The 27,259-nt window shown below is 41.6% G+C and overlaps 1 protein-coding gene across 8 annotated transcripts in view; it reads right to left on the bottom strand.

Annotated features, from left to right (window-relative positions):
- Positions 1-27,259, bottom strand: part of CAMK2D (calcium/calmodulin dependent protein kinase II delta) — a 184,494-nt gene continuing 157,235 nt past the window's right edge. For 4 of the 8 annotated variants that reach the window (XM_033160022.1, XM_033160025.1, XM_033160028.1 and 1 more), the window contains 5 exons: positions 21,946-21,994; positions 7,895-7,970; positions 7,339-7,433; positions 2,958-3,186; positions 1-797 (listed from right to left, as the gene is read on the bottom strand). In XM_033160022.1, coding sequence (XP_033015913.1) covers positions 719-797; positions 2,958-3,186; positions 7,339-7,433; positions 7,895-7,970; positions 21,946-21,994 — 528 coding nt within the window. In that variant the 3' untranslated portion in view covers positions 1-718. The other 4 variants (XM_033160029.1, XR_004427321.1, XM_033160037.1 and 1 more) reach the window with 4 other exon arrangements.

Raw genomic sequence — 27,259 nt, 5'->3', positions numbered from 1 at the left:
TGTAGTTTCCTTTTTGCCAGGTAATAAACTGTTACAAAGAAAATTAAGACAAGTAAGCTCCTGATACTAAGCTTTTAAGGCCTAATTGTCCTAGAGTATCTCGACTAGAGCATCAGTTTAAAAAATCCTCTACAACTTGCTTTAATAAATGTACTGTACATCCATAAAATGATCTTAAAAAGTTTTAGTTCATCCTTTTAACCACCAAAACCCATCTCATATTAATGTGCCCACTGCTTGGCTCTGAACAAATGAGAAAAAAAATTACTTCAAAATATCTCCTCTTCCCCTGCAGTTACAACTACAAAGCTAAAGAAATTGTTGAAAATAAAATGAAATTGCTGACCAGTTAAGAACAGCGACAGATACTTCTAGCGAGGTCAAGCCAGTAAATTATGCCATTTCCCCCCAATTTACCTACAGTGACTCATAACAAAGATGACTCCCCGAAAGAAAAGCCTACAGACATCCTTTGGTCTAAACCAGTAATTCTACCCATAGGTCCTACAATAACAAAGGTGCTGTTAGTAGGAATTATTTCTACTATGACCAAAGCAATGCACATTGTCTTTAAGAACAAACGAGCCAGAAAACAGAAGTACAGAAAATTAAAATAAAGTTAACTGATTTTTTTTAAACCTTCATTCCCTTAGTTTGCACATGAAGATATTACTCATCTTCTGGCACGAGAAGTATACTCTGTATATTCTCTAGCATTTCACTTGCCCTCCCTCTTTTCTCCCGTGTCTTCTTTTTTCCCCCCATTTTCAGTTTGCATGGAACATCCATTCCCTTCACTGAAGTGTAAACAAAAGGTACCAATGGAATATACAACAAAATGATGCATCGTAAATGTATCACATGTAGAAACTTCACAGCTTCATGCACTCGAAGAACATGCATGAAGAGGGCAATGGAGTGGCCAAGATGGTAGCCAACCAAGTGCAGAGTGCGGACGACAGAACGTGGCACCGCAGACATTTAGCTAGGAGGGGTGAGAGGAAAGATGGGAGGAAGAGAGTGAGAGAGAGAGAGAGAGAAACATTAATTGCTGAAATATTACTTTCGGGGCTAAGTCATAATTTCCAAATGAACTAAAACATTAGGATTTTGTGTGTGTTTGTGTGTATGCACACAGAAAAATCTAATTACATACACCACTATTTTCATATTCAAACTATTGTAACAGTTCAATGTTTAATTAAAAATAGGACCCCTGACAGTTAAGTCCAGTCACAAATGACTCTGGGGTTGCGGCGCTCATCTCGCTTTACTGGCCGAGGGAACCAACGTTTGTCCGCAGACAGTTTTTCCGGGTCATGTGGCCAGCATGACTAAGCGAAACCAGAGCAGCACACGGAAACGCCATTTACCTTCCCGCCGGAGCGGTACCCATTTATCTACTTGCACTTTGACGTGCTTTCGAACTTTTAGGTTGGCAGGATCAGGGACTGAGCAACGGGAGCTCACCCTGTTGCGGGAATTTGAACCGCCAACCTTCTGATCGGCAAGCCCAAGAGGCTCAGTGGTTTAGACCACAGTGCCACCCATGTCCCTTAATTAAAAGTAGAAACAGGTGCAAATTATCCATGCATACTGTTTTGTTTATCCCTTGTAGAGACTTGTTCAATGATAGCTGCTGGCAGATTCAGACAAAAAGCTGGGGTGGGGAAGCTACCATTAGCACATCTGCATGGAGTTTTTTTTTTTTGGTCAGGGACAACTGATACCAGGGACAGGACACCTGTAGCCCTCCAGGCATGATTTGATGACAGCTCCCCATCAGCTCTGGACAGAATGGCCAGTGGTCCGAAAGGAGGGGGACTGGGAATCCAACCACATCTGGAGGGGCTACAGGCTCCCCATCCCCGATTTATATTAATAATAAAGCCCAAAACTTTCTCAAACTGCTCTATAACATCCATCCTCATTCAAATAAATCAACATGATAATGATTTGATCAAGACAAAGATATAAGCAAAGCTTTGTTCATCATATGCTATTGTGAATTACAACTCAAATTTCCAATATGCAATACAGGTGATGCCCCATTTATGCAGGGGTTCCGTTTCAGGCCCATGTGCGCATACATAAAACTGTGAAAAATTGGGAGCACCCTGGTAAGTCCTCCTAAACCATACCTGGCTGTCCCTTTGGCTTGTGGGAATGGGGAATTGCCTATACTGTATTTAAGGTGTGCCGAAAGCCTGAACACTCTGATGCTATCTTGGTCAATGCATCTTGTTGTTTCCAGAATGCAGATAATATACTGATCCTGAGCAAAAGTAATTAATTAGGAGTATTTCTAAACAACTTAATATTTAAAAATCTCTAAGTCATATACAAAGAAAGAACCTGAAGACCCAAAAACAATAGAAAATTGTAATAAAAACACAGATAAAACATAAAACCCTGGTAAAATAATATTTGTTCTAAATAAATATTGCAAAAACAGCCAAAAAGAAAATTCAGTAACAGGCTCCAATCTTATGGGGCTAAGGAAATCTGTTTGGTCTGAAGGGCTCAATAGTAATCATGTACGCAGAAGCTGTAGAGCAGATGGGAGCTGCAGCTTTTGATTCATTTTGTTGACTCAATAAAGGGAGAATTTGTGGCCACTACCCAGCCAAAATTAAATAACATTAGAAACGTGTATTTACAGCAGCTGAGTGGGCTTCACCCTGCACTTGAATTTGTGCAGATTCATCGCTGCAAATTCTAAGGAATCAGTTGCAATGGTTTCGAAGGTTGATTTGGTGCATACTGAGGTAGATATGAAATGGAAGTAGCAGTCAGCAGCTTGCTTGGCCTGGACATATCAAATGCTCTATGCACCCTTCGAGAGACACCTAGTCGATAGGAATGTGGGGCCTGGAAGAGAAATAACTGGGGCCAAAGAAAAGAGCACTTAAACGGATGGACAGGCGACAAACTGAAGATGAGAATGCTTTACTCACTTGATAGGTACTGTTGGTGATCCTGAACGGTGGAAGTGAACATTCTGCCATTTCCCATCGCGGCGGTGCCAGACTCGCGTCTCTTCCGACTGCATTGTCTTGGGCATCCCACTCCCATCCATGTACTGAGTCAGCCGTATGTACGCAATGCAGGCAGCATCATCCCCCACGAGGTGGACATGTGGATTCAGGATGATGGTGTGGACTGGCTTGTTGCTCTTAGACAAAGCTACAGGGAGGAATGGCACATGGTACAAAACTCATAACGCACAAATGGGATGTAGCCCTGAACAAAATGTGGGCATGCTTTTAAAAAAGGTAGATCCTGAACTCTGAATGGGAGTTGAAAATACACTGAATTTTGTTTGGCTTGTGTATCTACAGAAGTTAATGTGCTACATTCCGGCAGAATCTTGCTGAGGCAGAGATATTAATTAAAAGATGATGCAGAATTTTTTTTTTTTAAAAAAAACACAAACAAACCCACACCCTTGATCATACTAGTAATCGTCAACATCTTTTCTCCGATCACAGATGTGACAATGGAGAAAACTTAACATGTGAAGCAAAAACTCATGGATTGTATGTGGAGAGTGTTTAAAGTGCTTCAAATGAACTCTCTAAATAATCCTGACAACCACCAAGTAACATCTTGGCTAGCGACTAACTTTGACTTGGTTAGCGACTAACATGTATGACCCCCTGAAATTTTCCCCGTGAGGGAATATGGCCCCTTGGTTGAAAAGGGCTTCCTATTCTTAGGTTACATGCCAAAATGCATTTAACATGGCTGGGTTTGTTTGGTCACATATACATTTGGGCTTCCTCCACAGAATCCTGGGGACTGTAGTTTGTAAAAAGGTGCTGTGAAGCAGAGCTCTCTCTCTCTCAGGGGTAAAGCACAGTCACCAAAATTCCCTGGGGGAGACCATGACTGCTAAAGTGGCATGAATGTGCTTTAAATGTGGTGTTGTCATTTATACAGCTGCTGCGGGGGAGCTGGCGATCTGGACTGGAACCATGGCATGCCTACAGGGCATTAAATGATAGCGCGTTGCCAAAATAAAGTTGAAACGAGCCTTGAAGCACATCCTTCACATCTGCTTAGCAACGAGAATTCTCCCCTGCAACAGGTGTCTTTATCAGGGCAGTCAGTGTGTCTGACAGAATATGTGAGTCTGTCTCTCTGACCAGATGGGTGACCGGAGCAGAGATATAGTTCTGTTTCTTATTTTATATGTACCTGTAGACAAGTGGTGTTGTGCAACTTGTAATGTAAATAATAAAGACTTTAGAGAAGAACTGGATGGGTGAGGTGGCTATTCCTGTCACAGGAATTCACCAAGAGAGGGCTGGACTGCTGCTTCAAAGACGCAGGAAGACTTTCTGAGGAATTCTGCTGAGATGAAGAAAAGGAACCCCAAGGTTTGGAGTTCACACGCGAACAATTAACCCCTTTCCCTTATTCTGTACAGGCTGTTATTTCTCCTGGGAGGGACACTGAGGAATATGTATGAAACTGAAGTTTACTCAGCTGAATGGATAAGAAAATTCAACTACCTTATTTATTTGCGAGGCAATTCTCTTCTGGAGAAGAACTGGTGCTGGTTCAAAACATCCCCAAATTAAAGTTAACATCCATTTTGTGTGCATCTACGCAACTGGTATCCTGCTTCATCAGAATATAATAATGCCAACAGTAATGATGGGGGAAGGAAGGAGCAAAGTGTGATGGGGGGGGGCAGGAATACAGTTAAGTGAGAATAGTTTGCTCTCTTATCTGCTGATCCAACCATGGGTGAAATCCTTTTCCCCACTATGCACCCTGGATTGCCTCCATGTATGCAAATACGAGAGCATTTGTTGCTGTTGTTTTGAAAGACCTGCAGGGTGCCGTTATTATGCAGAAGCAAAAAGCTGTTTATACTATAATTTACACATTTACACATTGGTGGATTGTTATCAAAAGAGGAACACTGTGTTTTCTCCACTAGCTTGCTTGTGGATATACAGCGAGGGAACATGTACCTTCCTGAGTAAAAATGAAGCTTCTGTTCCTTTTATGTGGCTCAGGCACTGAACCTTAAAAAGAGGATTTATATTCCTCAGCAGTGTACGAGCAATCAGCCCCTATGGGACACTGATATGTTTCAAACACTATAACAATAGATCAGTCTTGTAAAGTGAGCTGGTGCTAAAGGGGCAGTGAGATTTGCTAAAGAAACTTATCAGAGTTATTTCGAATGAGACTTTAGCAGGCACCATGAGGGGGTTTCTCCAGGAGTTATTGTCTAATAAATAGGTCTTCCTTGCTTTTTCCAGTGAAGAAGTAAACAAAAAATTGACACTCACTGAGCAAACACCCTGTGTGTGTGTGTGTGTGTGTGTGTGTGTGTATGGTACAGATACAAATCAAGCTATTTGTGCTTTACAAATGGTTGCTCTTTGAGATACATGCAACACCTCACATTCTACTTAAGAGGGACAATAATAACTGATCTTTTTTAAAACAGCAACAAATACAATTAATAACAACATTTATTTAACATAAGGGCCTCAGAGTCTGTTCATTTGTAATGCCATGCTGTTGCCACAGGTTACTTCCATATCCTCTTCATGTGACTTTTTGGCATGAAAAACAATTCCATGAAACAATTCAATCACATATGTTTCTTCAGTGGCTGCATTTGGATGCCACAACACACACAGTAAACCATGGCTTATTGTGATGGGAATGAACCTAGCCTCTGGCTGGCTTGCATGCTTCTCCCTCTTACTCAATTCCTCTGCTGCTGAATTGTTCATTTCTGTTTTCGATAAACCTTAACATGTCACATTTTTCAAACCTGGCAAACTGTAGGTAATTTTAGTTATGGCTTCCTTGAACAAGCTAAAATCAAGTCATGAAACTGGCCTGTCAATTGTTTAGGGAAGAGCTTTCCAAACTGTGTGTCACTACACCATAGTGTGTCGGCTGCAGTGTGTAGGTGTGTCGCTGAAAATGCTCCCTCCGCTCCTCCTGGGGCTGGGAAGGGGTTTGCTTAACCTCCAGTTTGCTAGTAAAACTGAATAACTGTGTCATGAAATGATACATGCTTAAAAAGTGTGTCACCAACATGAAAAGTCTGGGAAGCTATGGTTTAGGGAAGGGGTCAGCAACCTTTTTCAGCCGTGGGCCGGTCCACCGTCCCTCAGACCATGTGGTGGGCCGGACTATATTTTTTTGGGGGAAATGAATGAATTCCTATCCCCCACAAATAACCCAAAGATGCATTTTAAATAAAAGCACACATTCTACTCATGTAAAAACACGCTGATTCCCGGACCGTCCGCGGGCCGGATTGAGAAGGCGATTGGGCTGCATCTGGCCCACGGGCCTTAGGTTGCCTACCCCTGGTTTAGGGATTCAGGCGTAACACTAAACTGAGGTCATGATGCATTTGGTGTGGCTGCCACTTGGTGGCCACAAAACTTGCAGAGCATGATGGCACTTTGCATGTTTATGTCTGGGAAGAAATTGTTCAAATCCCGAGCACTTCCTATAATGCACTGTAGCAGTGTCAGTTCTTTGTTGTGTTGGGGGACACAGGCAATTTGCTATCAGTTACTTCTTTATAACTGGAAACAGGGAGGCCATTTTCAGAGATGTAATGTGGTGAAAAAATGCCCACATAGCAAGAGAGAGCAGCATTGTAGGCTCCTGATACACAAAGAAGTGCCTAATTTCAGACACTGGAACAAATGGGTTTACTAGGTCAGGAGCAAAACCTACAGTTGTGAGGCGACTTTACTAACAACTCATTTCATGTTCACTTCATCTGAATAAGGGGGATGTTCCTGAAAAACAAATATATGAAGTCTGGAACGTGGAAGGTACATTCTCATGTACTTCTACACAGCCAGCCATATCATACAACCTTGAAGGAGGGAGTGTTCCATGGTTTATTTGCAGGTAAAAGGTCCCAGGGTTCAATCCCCAGCATCTCCAGTTAAAAAAGAGCAGGTGATTCAAATTTCTAAGCCCATTTCATGGATCAGAGGGAATGTTGGAAAGCTTTCCCCCATTTAATCAAACAAATCTGAAATGCAAGCGAGTACAGTATTTCCAACAACTGGTGCTTAACATCTCCCAGATACACAAGACCTCAAATTATCTGAATTACTGGACCATGGAAGGCAACGGAAATCCGACATTAAGACTCCTGATAGTCTGAAGCATGAGAAGTCATATAAAATTAATAATTTGGCAGTATATTTGGATTTATTTGGATCATATTTATATGTAAAATTGGAATATTTGATGTGATAATTATAATTGGAAATATAATAAAATGATTTGGCAAAAAACAACAACAAATTATCTGAATAACTATTAACATACCATTCTCAAAGTAAAACCGGTGGAAGTCCATTCCCTCTACAAGATTTCCCAAAGCTTCAGGTTCAAATGAGGTGAGGCCTGGATCACATATCTTCCTACAGGGCAGGGAGGAGAAAACACTCATTTCAAGAGCCATTCAGATTTAAGATCAACCAAGTGGAGACATTCATTACTCTTCTTACCCACTCAACCTAGCCTCCTCTGACTAGGTTTAACCAGCCAGAATGGGCAAAGTCTCAAGCGTATAATACAACAAGTCACACACTTGCTTCATAAAAACATGAGAAGAGCCCTGCTAGATTAGGTCAAAGGGCTATCCAGTCCCACACTCTTCTCAAAGTGGCCAACCAGTTGCACATGTGACTTCCCACAGTGAAGACAGACCATCTAGCCTTATATGTTTTATTATCCATTTCTATGAAGTGTATTTGGATTATTTTACTGCCTATGAGCATTTACGGAATTCTTTGTTCTCACAACTGTGCAAACCAGACACTGGATACAGCCTTCGGCATTTGTACCCCATCTCAAGAAAAATAAAATAAATGCAACTTACGTGTAGGCTTCAAAATCCCCATTATTGATAGCTTCAATCAGCTGCTCAGTAACCTTGATAATCTCCTGCTTACGAGCTGAAGACAAGACAGAGACATGAATAAGATGGCACATTCAGAGGTATTTGCACAGTGCAATGGAAGCCAGCAGAACAAAAGACTCTCAGGGTATTATAGAGTTGAAGCCATTGATATTTCTGCCCGATCAACGTGATCGCCCTTCATTCACCGATGCCTCTTCTCTTCTCCTCCCTCCCAACATTACAGCAAGAAGAGTTAAGTTGCTGTTAGAACTTGGTACATTTTTTGTTTGTTTGAAGAGATATAAAGCATATGGCAGAGATCTATTTAGAAAGGATCCTTTGCAGAATCTAGCAGACTATGCCACTTGAGTTTGATTCTCTCATGCATGCCATCTAGCTTCATCCTCCAGTTTCTGTAATGTCAAAGGTGGGATGTGCACATTTCCTGTAACGAAATCACTAGAAATTATCTGTAAACTACTGAGATGCCCATAAAATGGTGGACCGGCTATGGAAACATGGCCACAAAGATACCGTACAGGCAGTACCCATCGAAACGTACTTTCCAAGGTGACTTTGATCTACCTTTGTTTCCTTTGGGGTCCAATGCTTTCTTCCTCTCTTCCTTCCTTGGGTTCATTGTATCTGCCTGTTACTCAGCTGTCCTTCCAGAATGTAGCTATGCCCAAATCCTGGGTGGGGAATAGGATTTGGCCAGCAGGCCTGATCCAGACCTCCTCCACTCACTGCAGGCTGCCCATGTGTCAATTGCTTCTTATCACAATGATGGCAAGTGATCCAAAATACGTTTTCCTGAACTGATGTGGCTGTGAATTGCTGATACCATTCCCTAAGCCTTACTTCTGTTGCATTCAAAAGTAGCATGTGCGTTTCACAGAATGGGCAACTCACATTTAGTTTGCGGTACTCCTTGTTCAAAGTACAGAAAATCCAGAAAGCCAGAGGTTAGGAGATTACCAGTACTTTTCAATAGGAACACCATGAATGGGTATCTCCCAACTTAATTCAGTTTGTGACAACAACTGAATCAGGCTCATATTTCTGCAGCTTTTAACTGCATGAACTGTATCAGCTGACCTGAAAGCAATGTACCTGTGCAATCCTACAACCCCAGGAAATGAGATTAAGGAAGGATTATTGCTGCTGTACACGGCTGTGGCTGTATGTTTCTATCACATCTGGCACCATTTCTTCCAGCACTACTCACCCCCCCCCCCTTTCATTAGCACAATAGGGGCTTGGCAGGATTAGCTTTCTCACACATTTGGCAAGGGTCTGCACACCAAATACCAACTGCAGCTCAGAGCATATATCCATGCAGTTACACTATGCTGTCCGTTCCAGTTGAACAGGTGCAAACCATCAAGAAGGTGAATTTCTTTCCTACTCAATAAAGGCATGGGAGTCTTCTGGCTCTAAAAAGATTGCTTCTGCTACAAGCAGCACAGTGCTCAGTTATATGAGAAACTTCACTCTCTTGCCCTTGCCTGAGTCATTTGGAAAGCTAACCTGCAAGCATGATGAGAGCAAGCAAAACTCGGGAGCAACAAATACAAATAACAGAAATGCTTCATCGCTCGTGCTGAATGCAGCTACAGGTTTATACATGGGATGTAAGATTTTTAGTAGGAAATAAGACCAGAAGGAAAGGTTTTTTTTTAAAAAAAATGCAGGACAACAGGAGTTTGAGAAAGGCCTTCAGCAGCAAATGACCTGAGAAAACTTCAAAAGAAAGATGATCGAGAGAGACCCAGTTTTCAATGCCTGGCTTGTTGGCTGCCCAATTTAAGGGCATAATGTTCCTTCCACGTGTGATATCTTTTCTCATTCTTGCAGTTCTCTTTCAGTTTCTTTCCAACCTTTCTTTCCAACCTGTCAACCTTTTTCTCCTTTTCACTTCAAAGCTTCAGACCGAACACAACAACCCTGTTTGTAGTCACGCTGCAGAACCTCCATCTTGGATCCAATTGCTTTTGAAACTACCACCTGTTAGTGGCACAGGCTTTTTGAGCTACAGCATTCCCTTGTTCAGTCACATTCTGTTTGGTTCCCATAAGCCTTTCTAGCACAGCTACAGCTTGACATAGCCAGTTACCGGTAGGTCCCATACTTTTGTGAATCTGGCTTCTTTTCCCATTACATGTCAATTTACATTAGGTGCATAATCTGTTTTATTTAATCACCCCTGTACGCACGCACACACACACACACACACACACACACACACACACACACAAATATACCTTCTGCAATCCTGAAGCCTGTTGCGCACACTTAGGGTCTTCACCAATGATATCCTTTACTACTTGCAGAGCTGCAATCTCATTCCTACATGACTGGCAAGCAACATAGAATCATAGTTGGAAGGGCCCCTGAGGGCCATCTAGGCTAACCCCCTGCAATGCAGGAATCTCAACTAAAGCATCCATGACAGATGACCATCTAATCTCTGCTTTAAAACCTCCAAGGAATGCACAAGATGGGAAATAATGTAAGAGGAGAAATGATGCTTGGATTCTGAAGTTCTGCAGCATATATGATACCCAATGCCAAGTATTACAGAGGGTTGCTTCTTTTGTAGGATGACCACAGCAAAGCCAGCTGAAGGCTAGTTCACACATAAATACTAAGGCAGGAGTGGGGAACCTGTGGCCCTCCAAACGGTATTGGATTCCAAATTCCATCAGCCTCAGCCAGCATGGCCAAAGGTCAGGGAGAATATAAGTTCCCTACCTCTTTAATAAGAGATAGCATGGCATCTGTTTGCCTTAAGTTGGTGCTTATACCATTGATCAGGGCTGGATGTTTCTCTGTTCATACCCATTATTGGAGAAGGGGAGCTGTGGTCTTTCTGTGAGTACAACTTTCTTTCCATGAACGGAAGGAACTTCTATGTATGGAGCAACAACACTGGATCCAACCCAAACTTAGTTCATCACAACATCTACTGAATCAAAGACATGTAGCCTACCATGTATGTTTTGGGTTGGCCTTTGGTCTTGGAATTACAGATTTGCTGTCAACCTTCACAATCAAGCCTCAGATAGTCTAAGGTTTTTCGAAGGCATGGAGTTAAATCAATGCACTCTGGCTTAATTGGTGTGCACACTGGGTTCAGAGTTGTACACATGAAACAAATTTGGTGCTGCTCTTATGAACCAGAGTTGGGAATCCCAACTGGCAAGAAGGAGTGACCAGCTCATACACATTTGAAGGTAACTATCATGGGATGGAAGACAGAGAGTGTTGGCAACCTCTGCAAACAGACCAATTGCACTGTTTATGTGCTCAGAGTTGAGCAGCTGGGTGATCACCGAGCTTAATCTAAAACTCATCAAAGCTTAGAGGAAATGGCTCGATATTTTAAGTCTTTGGAATTTAATATGAATTCCAAATATTATTACTTTATTTTAGCATAATCCTCCCGTTTCACTTTATGATGCCAGGAATGCTTGTGTGTTGCAATAAGTCCTCCGAAGGGTTGAGGAAGGCATAGGCCAGGGGCAAGTATTGCATTTTGACCCAAGCCTCTACAAAAAAAAGCAACCCTCTACATGCATGCATGTATGCAAGGAGGTTGAGAATGGAAAGGACATTTAATACAGCCTCTTGCTGCAGTGATTTATTCCTGTGTTCATATAGTAACTCCAAAGATGTTTAGAATCTACTGTATCACCCTCTACAAGGAAGACCGCTGTGCCACATGATCATACCCACACCATACATTTAAAGCACTCATGCCCCTTTATCAGACATCTCCCCCACCTCTACCGCAAGAATCATGGAAAACTAGTTTGCTAAGGGTGCTGGGATCTGTATTGCTGTGAGGGGTCTCTAAGCCCCCTTAAAAAAAACTATGTTCCCCATGATTCCTTCAGGAAAGCCATGACTATTAAAGTAGTATAAGACTGTTTTAAATGTATGGTACGGATAGTCACTCTGCTCTAGACAAATAATTTCTGGGGTTTTTTCTGAAACCAGAAGGTGGTGGCAATCACCATCACTTAGGAACCAGTCAGACCAATGGTCTATCTACCTCCCCAAGGTCTTAGACAGGAATCTTTTCAAGCAAAGCAAAACTGGATCTGGCTAAAACTTACTTGGGGAAACAGGTAATGATTGAAGTTCTTATTGAATAATACATATCATTCATATGAAAATTATTTAAGTTCCTACTGAAGAGTAGGGTTGTTGTTGTTTTGTTGTTTTGTTCAAAGAAAAAGCCAGAGACATTTATTTAATATGTTTTGAATGACTTTATGGCGAACCTAAACACTTAAGCTGTCATCTGTACAGTGATATTACTTTCCAGCGTCTGCTGCTCCAAGTGATTCACTGTGATTCACTCAATAATGATCTGGCAGAAGTTTTAAGCAGCTGATTCTCTCTTCAAGTTTCCTGAGAAGAAAAGATTCTCCCAAGACTCTCTGCATACCTAGCAAAAATGCAAATGCCTCATGCCCTAATGAACAGAAAAACGAGAAACAGGAGTGTCAGCATATGGACTATCTGCTATCCAAACACACTAATGGATATGTATACCTCCCAACCTGCCCATACCAGGAAGCCAGGCCCCTTAACAAAAGGAAGAGGAAGCTAACTTATGCACTGGCTATCAGCTATATGGTGGCGGCAATTACCATCACTTAGGAAACCAGTCAGCCCCCTGGCTCATCTGGCTCCCCAGGGTACTAGGCGGAAGTCTTTTCTGGTCCTATATGGACATGCCAAAGATAAAAATTGAGATTCTCTGCACGCAAAGCATGTACTCTGCCCCTGAGACACAACCCATCCTCAAATGAGAACCAGAGAGGACAGTACTGATAAAATATGAAACAGGTGATAAAAGAGAGGGGTTCCTGGCACTGACAATGTCCCTGTCGGATTGCACCCATCTTTTCGTTCAGGTGACGGAGGGAGCGATTACCAAGAAAAGCTGAGCACAGGCTGATTTAGAACATGATTTAAAACCACACAGGCCTCCCCTCGGCCACCCTTCCCAATTCATTCATGGGGAATACATGAAGGCAGGGGTAGGGAGGCAGGAGAGCAGAAGATGGGGGCTGAAGCTTGGGGAAAGCTTTAAACAAACTCTTGAAAACCCCTTCTATTTTCTTGAACACTTGATCATTCCAATCAATTTTCAGATCGAGCTTGCGGGGCAGGGGACAGGCAGGGGTGGCAACGTATCTCTAAATTTGATAAATTCGTGTTAGCGGGTTTACTTCTCCCTACGTCTGATAAACGAGGCACACCCACAACCACCTCCAGATAAGCAAGACCTACTTTCCTGGGGGGGCTCTTTCATTCTCCCTCAGAATCCAAGGTTTCCTTATGAAGGTTTTGGAGAGAGGAGTTAACATTTGTCACCAACTAGAGTCACCTCGCCTTTTTTTCCGGAAGCAACAGCACCATCTAGAAAAGAAAAGGGCCGCAATACCTATCCAATCAAAAACAGAAACATTAATATTTGCTTCTCAGCACTTTAAGAATGAGAAGCTTTGCATTAAGGAAAGCCGCCCAGAGTGGCTGGGGCAACCCAGTCAGATGGGCAGGGTACAAATAATGAAATTATTTATTTAATTTATTTTTATTTTTATTTATTTTTGTTGTTGTTATGTGAATTGAGCTCAGCAAAGATGTTTTCAGTTAGCAACAGGTTGAAACACACACACACACACACACACACACACACACTGTGGCTAATTAGCAACACTACATTTCTGGGCACTTAAATTTCTGGAAGGCTGATTTACATTCTAAATTCATAGCTTTTCAACACAGAAGCTTGCTAATTTTTGCTCAGTTGTGGCACTAATATTCATAACAGGCTACTTATGAAGTAGACTTAGGAAGTATGCCGATAATCCATTGAGTTTTCCAGATAATTTTTGTAATAACATAGAATTGTGCAGTTGGAAGGGATCCCAAGTGTTATCTAGTCCAACCCACTGCAGTGCAGGAATCACAGCTAAATAATCCTTGACAGATGGCTATCCAACCTCTGTTTAAAAACTTTGAATGGAGGTTTTGAATTTGCTGAGGTCTGGTTCCAAACACAAGACCTTTCTTTCACCCAGACATGGCTTCTTAATTTGTCTAGAACTGCACAACCCAATATTAGGTCCCGACTCACCAAATGGGCAGCAGTGTCTTAGGTTGATCAAATCCAAAGGAGGAGGACAGTACTCGTGTATCTTCCCTGTGTAGAAAGGGATTTCCTCCCACCATTCTGCGAGAAGCTGCACCTGCAAAAATTCCCCTCTTCTGCGTAATTATTACACGATCCAGGAGTGCTGCCTTCCTTTGCATTTGACCAATCAGATCATTTAGAACAGGATAAGATTATGAAACTGTTTTGCATAAAGCAGATGGCTCTTACAGCATCATTCTCCCATGGCATGATGCCAATGAATTTCAACTTTTAGGCAGAATGGGGTGGGGGGTAAAGCTTGTGTCCTTGTGGTTTCTGCTTCTGGGCTGAACTGTGCTTCAGAAACAGACAGGAAAACATCAATCTTCTGAAAAGTGCATTGACACTATATTGGTACAATGCTCTGTTCATCCAAAGATCATTCACAGTCATCTGTGTTTACCTAATAATTAGCCAATAAAAAGCCTATGCGTTCAAGGGATGCATCTCTTTGCTTCTGTTTTATTTTGACTGAACAAGGAAACTAAGTCCTGTGGCACTTTATTAACTACTTGTGCATCTGGCATAGAAGCTACCCTATGAAAATACATGCCAGAAATAAAACAGGCAGGAGCCATGTTATTCCGTTACAGCAATAGACACATGCAAGGTGAGCCTTGTGGGACTTTAAAGACAATCATATTTGCTGTAGCATAAGCTTTCATGCACTAGCACCAATTAGTTTACAAATGCCTATGCTGCAATAAATTCTGCAAGTCTGAAAGTTCCCACGGCACATAAAAAGAGCATGGCGGTATCAGTTTAATGTCCATCTAGTGCAGCATTCTGGTAACATCCACCTAATTCAGCATCTGGGGTGAATGCCTTTGGAACGCTCACAGATACTAAAAAGGCAATAGGCCTCTTCCACTGTGAATGCAATAGCACGCTGCCTGATTCTATGCCTGGGATTTACCCGTAAGAAAACATGGACAAAACTGTAGGCCTCGTAATCTATTCGTTTGCAATGAAGAAACATTACTATGCTGGTTTGAATATCAAAATGGCAGCCCAAGTTTACCAATACAGCATTTTGCAGCTAAATGTTGGCAAACTCTGAATAGCAGCTCTATTAAAAGAAGATTATGGGCAACATTCAATCTCCAGTAGCTAAGCTATTCAGAAAAAAGTTCCACTTTCTTTAAACAATGCGGCGGCCGCCCCCTGCCAATGTTACTTGACTCCAACTCCCATCAGCAGCTCCAGCCAGCATGCCCAATGGACAGGGATGGTGGAAGTTGTTGTAGTCCGGCAAAGCCTAGAAGGCCACAAATTCCTCATCTTGATTTCAGCAGTTTGCCCCATGGGTGCCTTTTAAAATAGTACTTTGTATAGGAATGCCTGCCTCTCTCGTTGCCTTTGTCTAACACGTCTACAAAAAAGAAGGGGTGGATGTTGTTGGGTTTTTTTTTTTTTAAGAAATGTGACTGGAAAGAGTAACTGTAGAATCTCAGGAAAGGCTTTAAAAAGTGCAATAGAAGCAGAGCTTTTAGAATCACAAATGATAGGCTACGCCATTCTGAAATAGTGCATGGCAGGCCAAGTGAAATGAATGGGGGCTGGACAAGAGCACCAGAGATATTGATGCTCTTGCACTGGGTGCACAGGAGAATTTTCAAGCACACTGTGCAAACAGGGACATTTATACTTTTATTCTACTTAAGATACAGTATGTGTTCGTATCTATGTAGGCATTCAGATAGATAGCTAAATAGATGGATAAAACTTTCATATACCAACTCATATTTTATACTGGTAATGGCTAACTCTGAGGCCTATCATATGCAAACCCCATAAAAAACAAATGGAACTTATGCTACTAATCATTTTGGTGGGGTTTGCACAGGAGAGAGCATTCTGGTAAATTATACCCAGAATGGGTAAGGGGTGTTTACGGATCTCATAAATTCCCCTAACAACATGCTCTATTTATACTTAACACCCGTGAATGCCAATAGCTGCCATCTGGCTCCATCACAATAATTGAATGTTTTATTTCTACAGGACAGCCACATGCCATTATGATTCTGTTTTGCAGCACTCCATCCTAATGCAGTTACACGGCAGCAGTTCTCATTTTCCTTATACAAGTCTGAATCATCATTCTTTGCAGCCAGTGAGAGATTCTACTGCCAAGCAGAAATATACCAAGTCAGAGTAAGGCTTGCAAAGAACAAAACACACAGGAATCCATTTCCTTCATAATGTATCTATACAGTGGTGCCCCGCTAGACAAAAAACTCACTAGACGAACGGCATCCGCTAGCAGAAGGCTGCCCCACAAGACGAAAAAGTCAATGGGGCTGCCTCGCAAGACGGAATTTTTTTTTTTTTGCAGCGCGAAAACCTCCGCGCTGCATTGCCGCTTCGCTAGACGAAAAATTCGCTCTACGAAGACACTCGTAGAACGAATTATTTTCGTCTAGCGGGGCACCACTGTATAACTTTGCCTTGCTTATATTTACTTGTCCTGTAAGTAATTTCTGCTTCTGACTATGAAACAAGAAGCACAACATTTTCTACTGCCCTTTCCCGATTTAATATTTTCTTCACATATAAACTTTAAAAAGCAATGCAACCCTTGCCACAGATACACTGGAGCTCCTGTATGCTAACTCATGTCTTTGGTTTTGATTATTTATTTATTTATTATGATTTTACTAACATGTCAGCATTATTTGTAAGCCAACTCAAACGGATTTGTACCCTGAAAGGTGGGATGTAAATAATTGCAATAAATAAAATGCACCCCATCTGTGCAGCACATGAAATACCAAGCACTGCACCCCCACCAAAACAGGGGTGTATTTGTGTGTGTGTGTGCGTGTGTGTGCACTAGAGAATATGCTGAATTGGACTATAATCTCTGACCTATGGCACATCTACCAAGATATTTGCCTGGGCCAAGTGTGGTGCTGATGAATGGAAGCACGGTAACAGGATAATTTTGAGGATAAAATGGGAAGGGGAAGAACCAAGTACACCACCTTAAATTTTTTTGGTGAAAAGGTGGGGTATAAATGTAATACTAAATGAATAATAGGGCTTGGTAGTGATCCCATTCATTTAATGGGTCTTGTCCGGGAGAACATCCTGGAGAAGTGTGCCTTGACCTGTGCTACATTTTATTAATTATGATATTTAAGCATTTCTTTTCCATTGTTCAACACACATACAAGATCTCCCCAAAGTGGCTCAAAATCATAAAACAGTGTTTTAAAAATTCAACAAATGCACCAAGAACCTATTGAATATAAAGAGAGGTCAAGTTCACTGGTTTCACATCAGCAACACAAACATTCCTAAACCCGCTTACTGATCTGTCTATAAAACACAAGAGTTTCCTTTCTTTTTCTCCCAGTGAATGTGATGAAATTCAAATTCATCCAACTTTGCAGGCAAAATGATTTCTTTAATAGGCTTTCTTCCTCACAGAAGAGTCACAAATGGGCTTAGTTTCGTCAAAGGAAGGGAGGGCACCCGCCAGTGTTAAACAGACATTGTTATCCAGACATTAAATTGCAGCCCACTGCAAGTTTCAGGCCAAGTCTCAACATTATATTTCTACAACTGGGAGCAGAGACAGAGTGAATGAAGTGAACTGTCTGCACCTCTCAACTTACACAAAAGAGAGGAAGGAGTGGACTGAGAGGGCCCAGATTCATGCAAGTGACTCTGTGAATTTGTAATTTTCTTGGACTTTGCCGCCGAATTGATGGAAAGAAACACAACATAGGAACAAACAAAGATGAGCAGGTAGAGTATGATCAGAATCCTCAGGAGCCACAGGCAGCAGGAGCGGCCGCTGGGACACAACAAAGATGGCGACAGGTAAGATGAAGAAGCAATGGGAGAAGAGAGATGGTGAGTAGAACATGACACCTCCATGTCACCCTCCTTTCTGAGAGCTGTATGTGGGGCATGAAAATGTGAAGGGGGGGGGGGGGGAAGAAAAAAAAGAAAAGGCTAAAGCAAAAATGGTAATTCAACCAAACGCAACAAGTGAACATCTTTGAGCATGGCAAAATCAACAAGAACTCTTTACGGAAAAATCAGGTTGACCCAAAAGCTGAAAGGGATACTATTCACCACTATGGGTCTCTGTTCAGATGCCAGCACAGAAGGAATATATCCTTACTTTCCTATGGTAATATGCACTATTTACCCAGATAAATAATAATTACCTCGAGAGAGTAGCCAGTGCACCTAAGTCAGTTTGTTCAGAACATTCTGGTCGATCTACAATTAATGCAGATCAGTAAAAACAACATTAAATATGGAATACAGGTTGCATTCATAAGGTACCTGCTAGGCTGATAAATGTGATTCACAAACCTATGGAATAGTCCTATATACTTCACTAAGACAAACCCAGACTGTGAGGTTGATGAACACTAATGTTTGGCCATTATTCTAATCCTTCTTTTCAAGGATGTGCATGTTCTTAGTATCTTCAGGATCGCCACACAAGCGTGGAACTTCGTATCCTGCACCAAGTTAGATAACAAGCGGATTCATGGAGCATAAAGTTATCAATGGCTATTAGCCATGATGATTATGCTCCGCTTCCACTGTGGGAGACAGTATGCATCTGAATACCAGTTGGTGAGATTCACAAGTAGGGAGAGTGGTGTTGCGCTCAAGTCCTGTTGACGAGCTTCCCATATGCACTGTGGGTTGGCCAACAGTATGCTGGACTGGATGGTCTTTTAGCCTGATCCAGCAGGATTCTTCTTATGTTTAGTGCAGACTTTGGTTTCCCAAGAATCCCAGTCTTCTGGTCTGGCAAAATCTTAAGATACTGGAAAGGAACTAAACAGGTTTCAGATCCTTACATGGAACAAGGGAACTGGGAGCCCTGTTTAGGGAAGCTTTTAATGTTTAATAGATTATTTTATTTTAATATTTTGTTGGAAGCTGCCCAGAGTGGCTGGGAAAACCCAGCCAGATGGGTGGGGTATAAATAAATTATTATTATTAATACTATTATATTATTATTATTATTACAAGGATATCACCACATTTTCTGCTTATCTCGCCTACCTTCTGTAACTTCTTGCATCACCTCAATCCTTTGAAGATTTCTCAACTGAAAAACATCTACAGTACTCAAATAAACATTTTTCTGCAGACAGTATATGCACTTTGTACACATTACTGCAAAATCAGAAAAGTGTGACTTTCAAAGGTATGCTGTGTTTTGATTCTTGTATTATTTCGGAAACGGTGAATTAGGGAGGTTCACTTTTAAATGTGAACCAATTCAAATTTCTTCCCCATCTCTGGCTACTGTCACAAATTGTTCCCAATATGGTTTTAGTGTATATATTAGTATTTTATGCTATTCTCTGCCCTGGAATCCATTATACAAAGGGCAGTATATGAATAAATAAATAATGGAAGACACAATCGTATTTGGAAGAAACTGCTATAGCAAACACCTAAGACTTCCAACATTAGTTCTATTTATTTAAATTTCATCTTTAAATCTGCAGTATCCACAAAATAATACCTTATTTTTTCTTCTGTAATAAATTTATTCCTTGCACATAATTGTTAATTCCATTGCATCAGATTCTTACTGTAACAAGTTTAAAAGCCTTATAAAATATACAAGCACCATTAACTGGGGGGGGGGGCAGCCCTTTGCAAAACAAAACCATTTGGGTTATAGTACCCAAATAACCATTTTGGTTATAATACCCAAAGAAATTAATTTCACATTATAAAACAATGCTTTTTCATTTCATTTCTAATACTTCCAGTATCTTTTAACTTCACAATGTTGCATAGTTTTCCAAAAAGCTTTAGAAAGGATGTATAAAAATACCTATTATTTACAATTTAATCTGCCCATTTACTGTCAAACCAGTGCTCCATGAACAATCTTGCACTGAAGCTCCGTTCTCTGAACTTTTAAGGTATTCCTCCCCCTACCCCACGCAAAGCAACCTTGGAGACTCTGTAAATGGATAATGGGAAGGGTGGCCTTTCATGCCATGCTATAACCTCCAATACTTTGAAGCCAAGATCCAAGATACTACATTCCCATTTTTTATTGTGAGAGCATGGCAGCCATTTTGATTGCCGTGATTTCACATGACGCCCCCTGCAAAAAACTTTTTTTTTCAGCCATGGAACCCACCAAGGTGCATTTTGCAAGTTGATTGTGGCCCCCAAAAACAGCACTTTTTCAGGGGAAATCACGCAGAGAAATCATGGCCATCAAAGTGGCTACCATCCTCTCATGGGAAACTATCTGGAAACCTTATGCATGCATCTCTGACTAAGAAAACAGATCACACCCTCATAAGAGCCTCCCCCAAGCTGTCGCTCTTCAGATGCTTTGGACTACAAATCTCATCAGCCCTAGCAAGCAAAGTGGGGAGTTGTAGTACAAAATATCTGGAGGGCACCAGTTTGGGGAAGGCGGCCAAAGGAAATATGAGAGTGTGTTACAGTAATAGGAGAAAGGTCACAAATCTGGCCAGGAAACAAAAATACTGGCATCTGAACAGACTGTGTTTATAAAAATGCTGCTTAGAACAAACAGTAGTGAAGAAACACGTTTGAAAGAGAAGTGTGAAAAAAAATCCATTATTTAATGATAAATACAACATTAACTTACAGTTCTTCAATATTTTCCATTTTGCCAATTTCACTCTCCATTTAACTGAGTCCCCATGCTCTTCGCCCATGTGTGTGGACCCATATTTTATCTATAGTATTGCTTATGCTATTCAGACCTATGAACACTCAATTTAATCTACTTAAATATGACATCCATGCAGTGGCGGAGCTATGTACTCCAGCACTGGGGGTGGCGTACATCCAGGGGCGTGCTGTGCCGCCCGCGGGGGTGTGGCACACGTCCTGGGGCATGCACAGCGAGTGGCGAGTGGCCCGGGGGTGCGTGGAGCGCTGAGCGTCCCAGGTGGGCGGGGCGACTGCGATGGCAACCCTCTCAGATGGTACCCGGGGCATGCTGCTCCTCCCACCACGACATTCATCTGCCAGTGCATCCATGTGGCCTTAAGGGCAGGATAGGTGGGAGGATGAGGAAAGAAGGCAAAAATCTTATGCCTGTCCCGAACCCACACCAAAGGAGAATTGATACCATTTGAACCAGGCCAGAGCCTTAATTTCTATATGAAGCTCTGTGGTGGAACTGCCTTAAATGAGCACATGAATCTGTAAATGTAGAACAGGACATATTGTTGAAGATACAAAAGAGCAGTCTAATGGTGGGGGTGTTGTTGTGAGTTGTTTTGCTTTAATGTAGCCCTATCCACGTTTCTGCAGGAATTCATACCACAGAGTGGGTGAATTGAGGGCCAGCAGGTAGCGGTAAGGTTAGCAGCAGCAAAAGTAACTACAGCTATGGCATAGAGTATATGGGGGAGGCAGTGTGGTGCAGTGGTTAGAAGTAGGACGAAGGAGACCCAGGTTCAAACCCCCACTCAGCTATAAAAGTCACTGTGGTGAACTTTGTTCCTCCACTGTCTCCCAGTCTAACCTACCTCACAGGGTTGTAGTGAGGGTGAAAGGAAGAACCATGCATGTTGCCTTGAGTCCACTGCAGCAAAGGCAGGATAGAATTGCACTAAACAAGTAATAACACTAATTCTCTCTGCAACTTTCAGCCTCGTCACCCTGTTTGTGTCATTAAGCAAATGCAAGATTTGACGTCCAGCCTTCTACGCCTTGAGCAGAGTGCGGCCTTGCTGAAACTGGCAGCTAGTACAACAGTAAGATCACATTTTCTTGATATTATAAATAAATTCTAGAAATGCACCAGGCAAGTACAGCTAAATACCTTTCACATCTTCGTCTTCAATGGTTGTGTTGGAGCTCTCTGTGGATTCCTGTTGAGAAGTATAAGTAAAATCAACTGACTGATCTACTACTCCACTACTTATTTATATTTACAATGTCATCAAACATCTCATGCAAAGCCCAGAAGCAGACCACGTGACCGTGAGACTCAAACAAATAATCACAGAGGGTGATGGGCCTTTACCCTTAAAGCCAAATTTGAAGCGGTCGCAATCCAGTTTGGAAAGGAACGCTTAAAGACAACGAGTTTCTTGTTTTGAACTTCACAGGACTGTAATGGAAGCGCAACCATGAAAAATGGGCTGATTGGTTTTCTTAAAACCCTTTGATACTTTTTAGACAGAGGATGGTGAATTACATTAAGCTGACCATCAGAACCAGTCATTTTACAAATAAGAAGTGCAGGAATGTCGTTCTATGTAAGACATATAAATCCAATCTGTGGTTTCATATTAATATTGCCAGGATCCAAAGAACTATGGAACCAGAAGGTCCAGGTATTCAAGGGGTTTTGAGGTTCTGTTTCTCAAACAGTGGCAGCACCTTTCCCCCACTCTGTTGATGACAAAGTACTTTTGAAACAGATGAGTTTCAAAGGCAGCCGAAGGCATGGTGTGGCAATCTCCTATTCAAAGCAAAACATCAAACAAAAACGAAGGCTTCACTTGGCATCTACAACAGCATCACAAGAGTTATTGGGGCCACCTAGCTGAAGCTAATCAGGTTGGGGTCTGATCAGTGCCTGGACTGGAGAACTTCCAGGGACCCCTTCTGTACATTACCTTTGGAATATTTTTTTTTTTGGGGGGGGGGAATATAGAAATGCAATAAATTTAAAATAAATGTCGCTCTTTGGATACCAGCCACTGTTTTGTTTTTTAAAGACATTCGTTCAAGATGAAAGCAAGTTATTAAGGAAGCTTAAAGACAGAAGAGGTCCGATTTCATATTTCTATGTTTTTTGTTTTGTTCTGACAGATATATTATTTCCTACTGGTTTACAATTATTTGTTCATCAGGCAGCTGTTTTTTAAACTCACCATATTGCCAAAAAGACAAGCATCTCAGATGGCTGTCAGAGTATTATGCATTAATTAATTAATTAATAAATAATAATAATAATAAGTCTACACGCTTAAAAGGACACTGTCAAAGATGACAATAAATTTAGCCTTTAAAACAAGTTTATACAAGGGAAAGAGCAAAACAAGCAGTCATTATAAAACACGAGAAAAATCTCTTCCTTCATGGAATTAGGACCATGCTGAAAGTGGATCAAGCACAGGTTTGTAAATTCAGCTGGTCACCTGAGACAAGTAAGATTCACTTCCATGTTGACAAGAAAACTGTTTCTTATTTCCACTCAGAACACAAATGAATAAAATTGTTGTGAGTGGGCAAGTATACTGCACAATTTTACATGCCAGTAATTACTGTGAGCTTTATTTGAAAGTCTGGTTTCAGACGTTTGTTCTATGGCTTGGTATAAAAACAAACAAACCCTGGGAGACATCAATCCCAAAAGACCTTGACAGTGTTCTTTTATATGTTCTTAAAACAATTCAATGCTTAATGCAATGTTGATGGTTAAAAGACATGATGTATGTATGCACATCAACAAATAGATCAGCGAGCGTCACGCCACCCAAACATCTGTCCAACCACTCAAAATAAACCGTCATGCTCTGTCTGGTGTTAAGAATGCTCAAGAGTCAAGAGGCATGAACACAGATGTATCATGCTTTATAGGTTATGTTAACACAATCTTAAAAACGTTTACATAATCTGCAAACAACCACACGAAATTCCATGCACCACCTCACAAGCCAACTCCATGAACATGTTCATTTCTCCCATCATGCTAAAAAGGCTCCCCCCAACCCACCCCCCATATACGATACATTTCAACAGCGATTTTCCCTACAAGTGATTTCCACCTCCATGATGAAGTTCGTTTTAGTTTGGGGCTTTCCACACCCCAGAAAGGGAACACAGTTTTATCAATTTTCCATAATGGTACAGAACAAGTAGATGTAGTCATGCCAAAGAGCTATGGATCATTTTGTCCCATTTGTTTTCTTGTTTTGTTTTTTTATTCATGTGAAAACTGAAAATTCAAATGTTAGTGAATGTAGGCTGTAAACTGCATATTTCCACACAATATGAACAAAATGTGGTTCATGAGCAGGTGGTAGCAAAACAAACAAACAACACAATCCGCCTTATATAATATATATATATATACCAGAGACTGTAAAATAAATATGCAAATGAACTGGAGATATGAATACGACAAATTGGGATACATGCTTGAGAAAGGCCCGTAGTGTGAACTACAAGTACTATCCACAAACACAACACAGGGTAGCTGTCAGTTGTTATATGAAATAAATCGGAAAAGAATAGTGATGTCCGAGCATACCGTGACATTTTCTTTGATTAGTTAATTACGGGGTACCAATTACAGTATTACCTAGTCCAGGGATAGGCAACATGTCCACCACTGAGAGCTACACCAGGAATTTGGTTGGCAAACGCTTCCCCCCCCCAAAATTCAACTCTCCAACAGTGACAAAAGGATAGAAAATGGGTTCCTTTTCTCCCGCAAAGGAAAGCTGCTAATTCCAGGGTTCTAGCACTACCACACCAGCCATGGCTCAACAGTTGCTTAGCCCATTTTTATGTCCATGCAAGGAAAGGGGGGGGGGGGAATGATATGAAATCCAATCCAACAAACACAGCCATCATAAACAGCAGACATTTAAAAACAAACGACCAAAAATGCAATAAAATAATACTCATGGAATCCAGATAACATCCTTGCCAGCCCAGATGTGAGCATCTGGATGATGTTCTGAACAATGTATGAAGTTCAGTGAAGAAAAGCATGGCACAGAGCTGGGGGGGGGGGAGCTTCAGGTACATTGGCTAGTAAGTTCCCTTTCCCCTTCTACTGGTTCCCTTGCAGTCTTGAAAGTTTTTTGCTTTTGGCCTGGCCCCAATGTTTCCCCCTCAGCTAGACAGAAAGACTTGGTTCCAAGGGCACCCCAAGAAGGTGAAATCCGAGTTGGACACAAGTTACAACTATTACTTTCCTGGCCAATAGTAGCTTCATCCTTGGAACTATTATTCATGTACAGGAAATGCTTATATTTGGGGGAGGTGGGGAACTTGAACCTGTTTATAGATCAACCTTCCCCAACCTGATGCCCTCCATAGGTTTTGGATGACAACTTCCAGTCCCTGATCATCGGTCACTGGCTGGGAGGAGAGTTGCAGTCCACAGCATCTAGAGAGCGTCAGGTAAGAAAGTCTGATGCAGAAGAATGTATGGAAGATAGCACAGTGAAGAGTGCGTGAGCATTTATCATTTTTACGTGGATGATTTGTGTGTTCCTCATCATAAAATTTGCGACAAGCACCCCGACACGCCCCCTCCCAAAATAAAAGGTTATGCAACAACGAATGAGCATGCTCAAAAACAGATGGGACAAATCTCCAAATCTGCCTTTCTTGAACTTCAGTAAAGTGTTGCATATGCAAAGCCTGAACCACACTCTGCATCTGAAGAGGAACTTCTTTTTTCTCTGCAAGAACATTAAGTTCCAGGTTAGAAGCTAGAGATGTACACCAAAAGTGTGGAACAGCTCCTACCAGAGCACCTCTGGCACAGGTGAGGAAACTTAGAAATAGTGCAGAAAAGGGCTCTCTGCAGGATTCCGTTACAAGAGAAGCAATTCTCTGCAGGCTTCACTAGACGACTGAATAACAGGTAGCTAATTTCCTAGCTAAAGCCCACATAATGCACACGCTGTGGGGTGTGTTTTCTTGGGGGGGGGGAGGCTAAATGAAATGTGGAATCTGAAAAGTGCAGGACAGCATTGGTTCTTTCTGAATACCTTATTTCCATCTGGGTTGTGGATTACGGTAGTTTGGGGCTCCTGAGTGAGAACAAAATAAGAGAGAGAAAACAGTTCTCGGTAAATAGATTTCTCACGCGTGAGAAGGAGAACGAGAAGAGCCAGATGACAAGGGCTAAGCACTGACAAGAGCTAAGGCAAAGTTAGCTACTGTCAGAGGATGAAACTGGCAAGCCAGCAAGAAAGGCCACCGTATCTACTGTAGCAGCATGCAAAGACCTTATTCATGATTTAACACATGTGCAGGGCTTTGAAGGAGATCTAAAGAGGCACCAATTCTCACAGGGTCTTCCAAACCAAACTGCTGGCCAGTTTTTTCACCTTCCACCTCCAAAAATTAGCTCACAATTTCCACTGGGCAAAAATGCAACTACCATGGTAAACTAGGTCAATTTACTAAAGAACGACGATGCAGCCTACAAAGGTTGAAGGAGGGCCAAAACGGGATGAGCAGGTTCAGGAAAAGATATATAAAACCCTAAGCACAAATGAGTATTGCCACCTTCAGATCCTTTCATTTCACAGAGATTAACACTCATGGTAGGAAATGCTGTCATCTCAGAATCTAATATCCCTCCAGCCATCTGCAGGAGTATCTCTAGGGTTGGTGACACACAGGCACACATTTGGGCAATTCCTGGTAGAAGAATCTATAAAGCTGATACTTTTCAGAATATTTAGTAGTGGGAATGTCCATGGGGAATATTAAATGGGGCTGCCATGCACAAAACCACAGGTGCCAGTACTTTAAAACGGGAAAGACCTTTCTTCAAAAGGGTTTACCAAAACATGGTAGGTTGGATGCCACTGAAAATATGCTAATTGTTAATGGAAAGGTTTTTAATTTTGCTGCATAGCCTAGAGAAATCAGAATAAGTAACCTAAGCAAGGTTATGACTCATGAGCTACACATTCACCGCAGAGCCTATTATGGAGTAATGACTCCTATGTATTAAAGCAGGCACCCCCAAACTCGGCCCTCCAGATGTTTTGGGACTACAATTCCCATCATCCCTGACCACTTGGTCCTGTTAGCTACGGATGATGGGAGTTGTAGTCCCAAAACACCTGGAGGGCTGAGTTTGGGGATACCTGTATAGCTGTGGTATATAACCAGCTTTAGAAATAGATGCCTCTTGATCCCAGTAAGTGAAGCCTTGCAAAGCCCTGCTGTGTTTTTGAAAAAGTAAAGAATGAGAAGCTGAATAAGGTCTACTTGGTTGTTGCCTAGCAATAATCTTGTTAGCTCTCCTTGATTTTGACACTCACGTTATATTAGAGAGAGAAAAGTAGGAAGGAAGTTTGTTTAAGCCTCATTTATAAATACTGGAACACTCATCAGACGAAGAGCTAAGGGCAACACAAAAAGAACAT

The sequence above is a fragment of the Lacerta agilis genome, chromosome 9 (assembly GCF_009819535.1).
Source record: "Lacerta agilis isolate rLacAgi1 chromosome 9, rLacAgi1.pri, whole genome shotgun sequence".
NCBI lineage: Eukaryota > Metazoa > Chordata > Lepidosauria > Squamata > Lacertidae > Lacerta > Lacerta agilis.
Note: the sequence above shows the minus strand (reverse complement) of the source record. Positions and strands in the feature narration are given on the sequence as shown.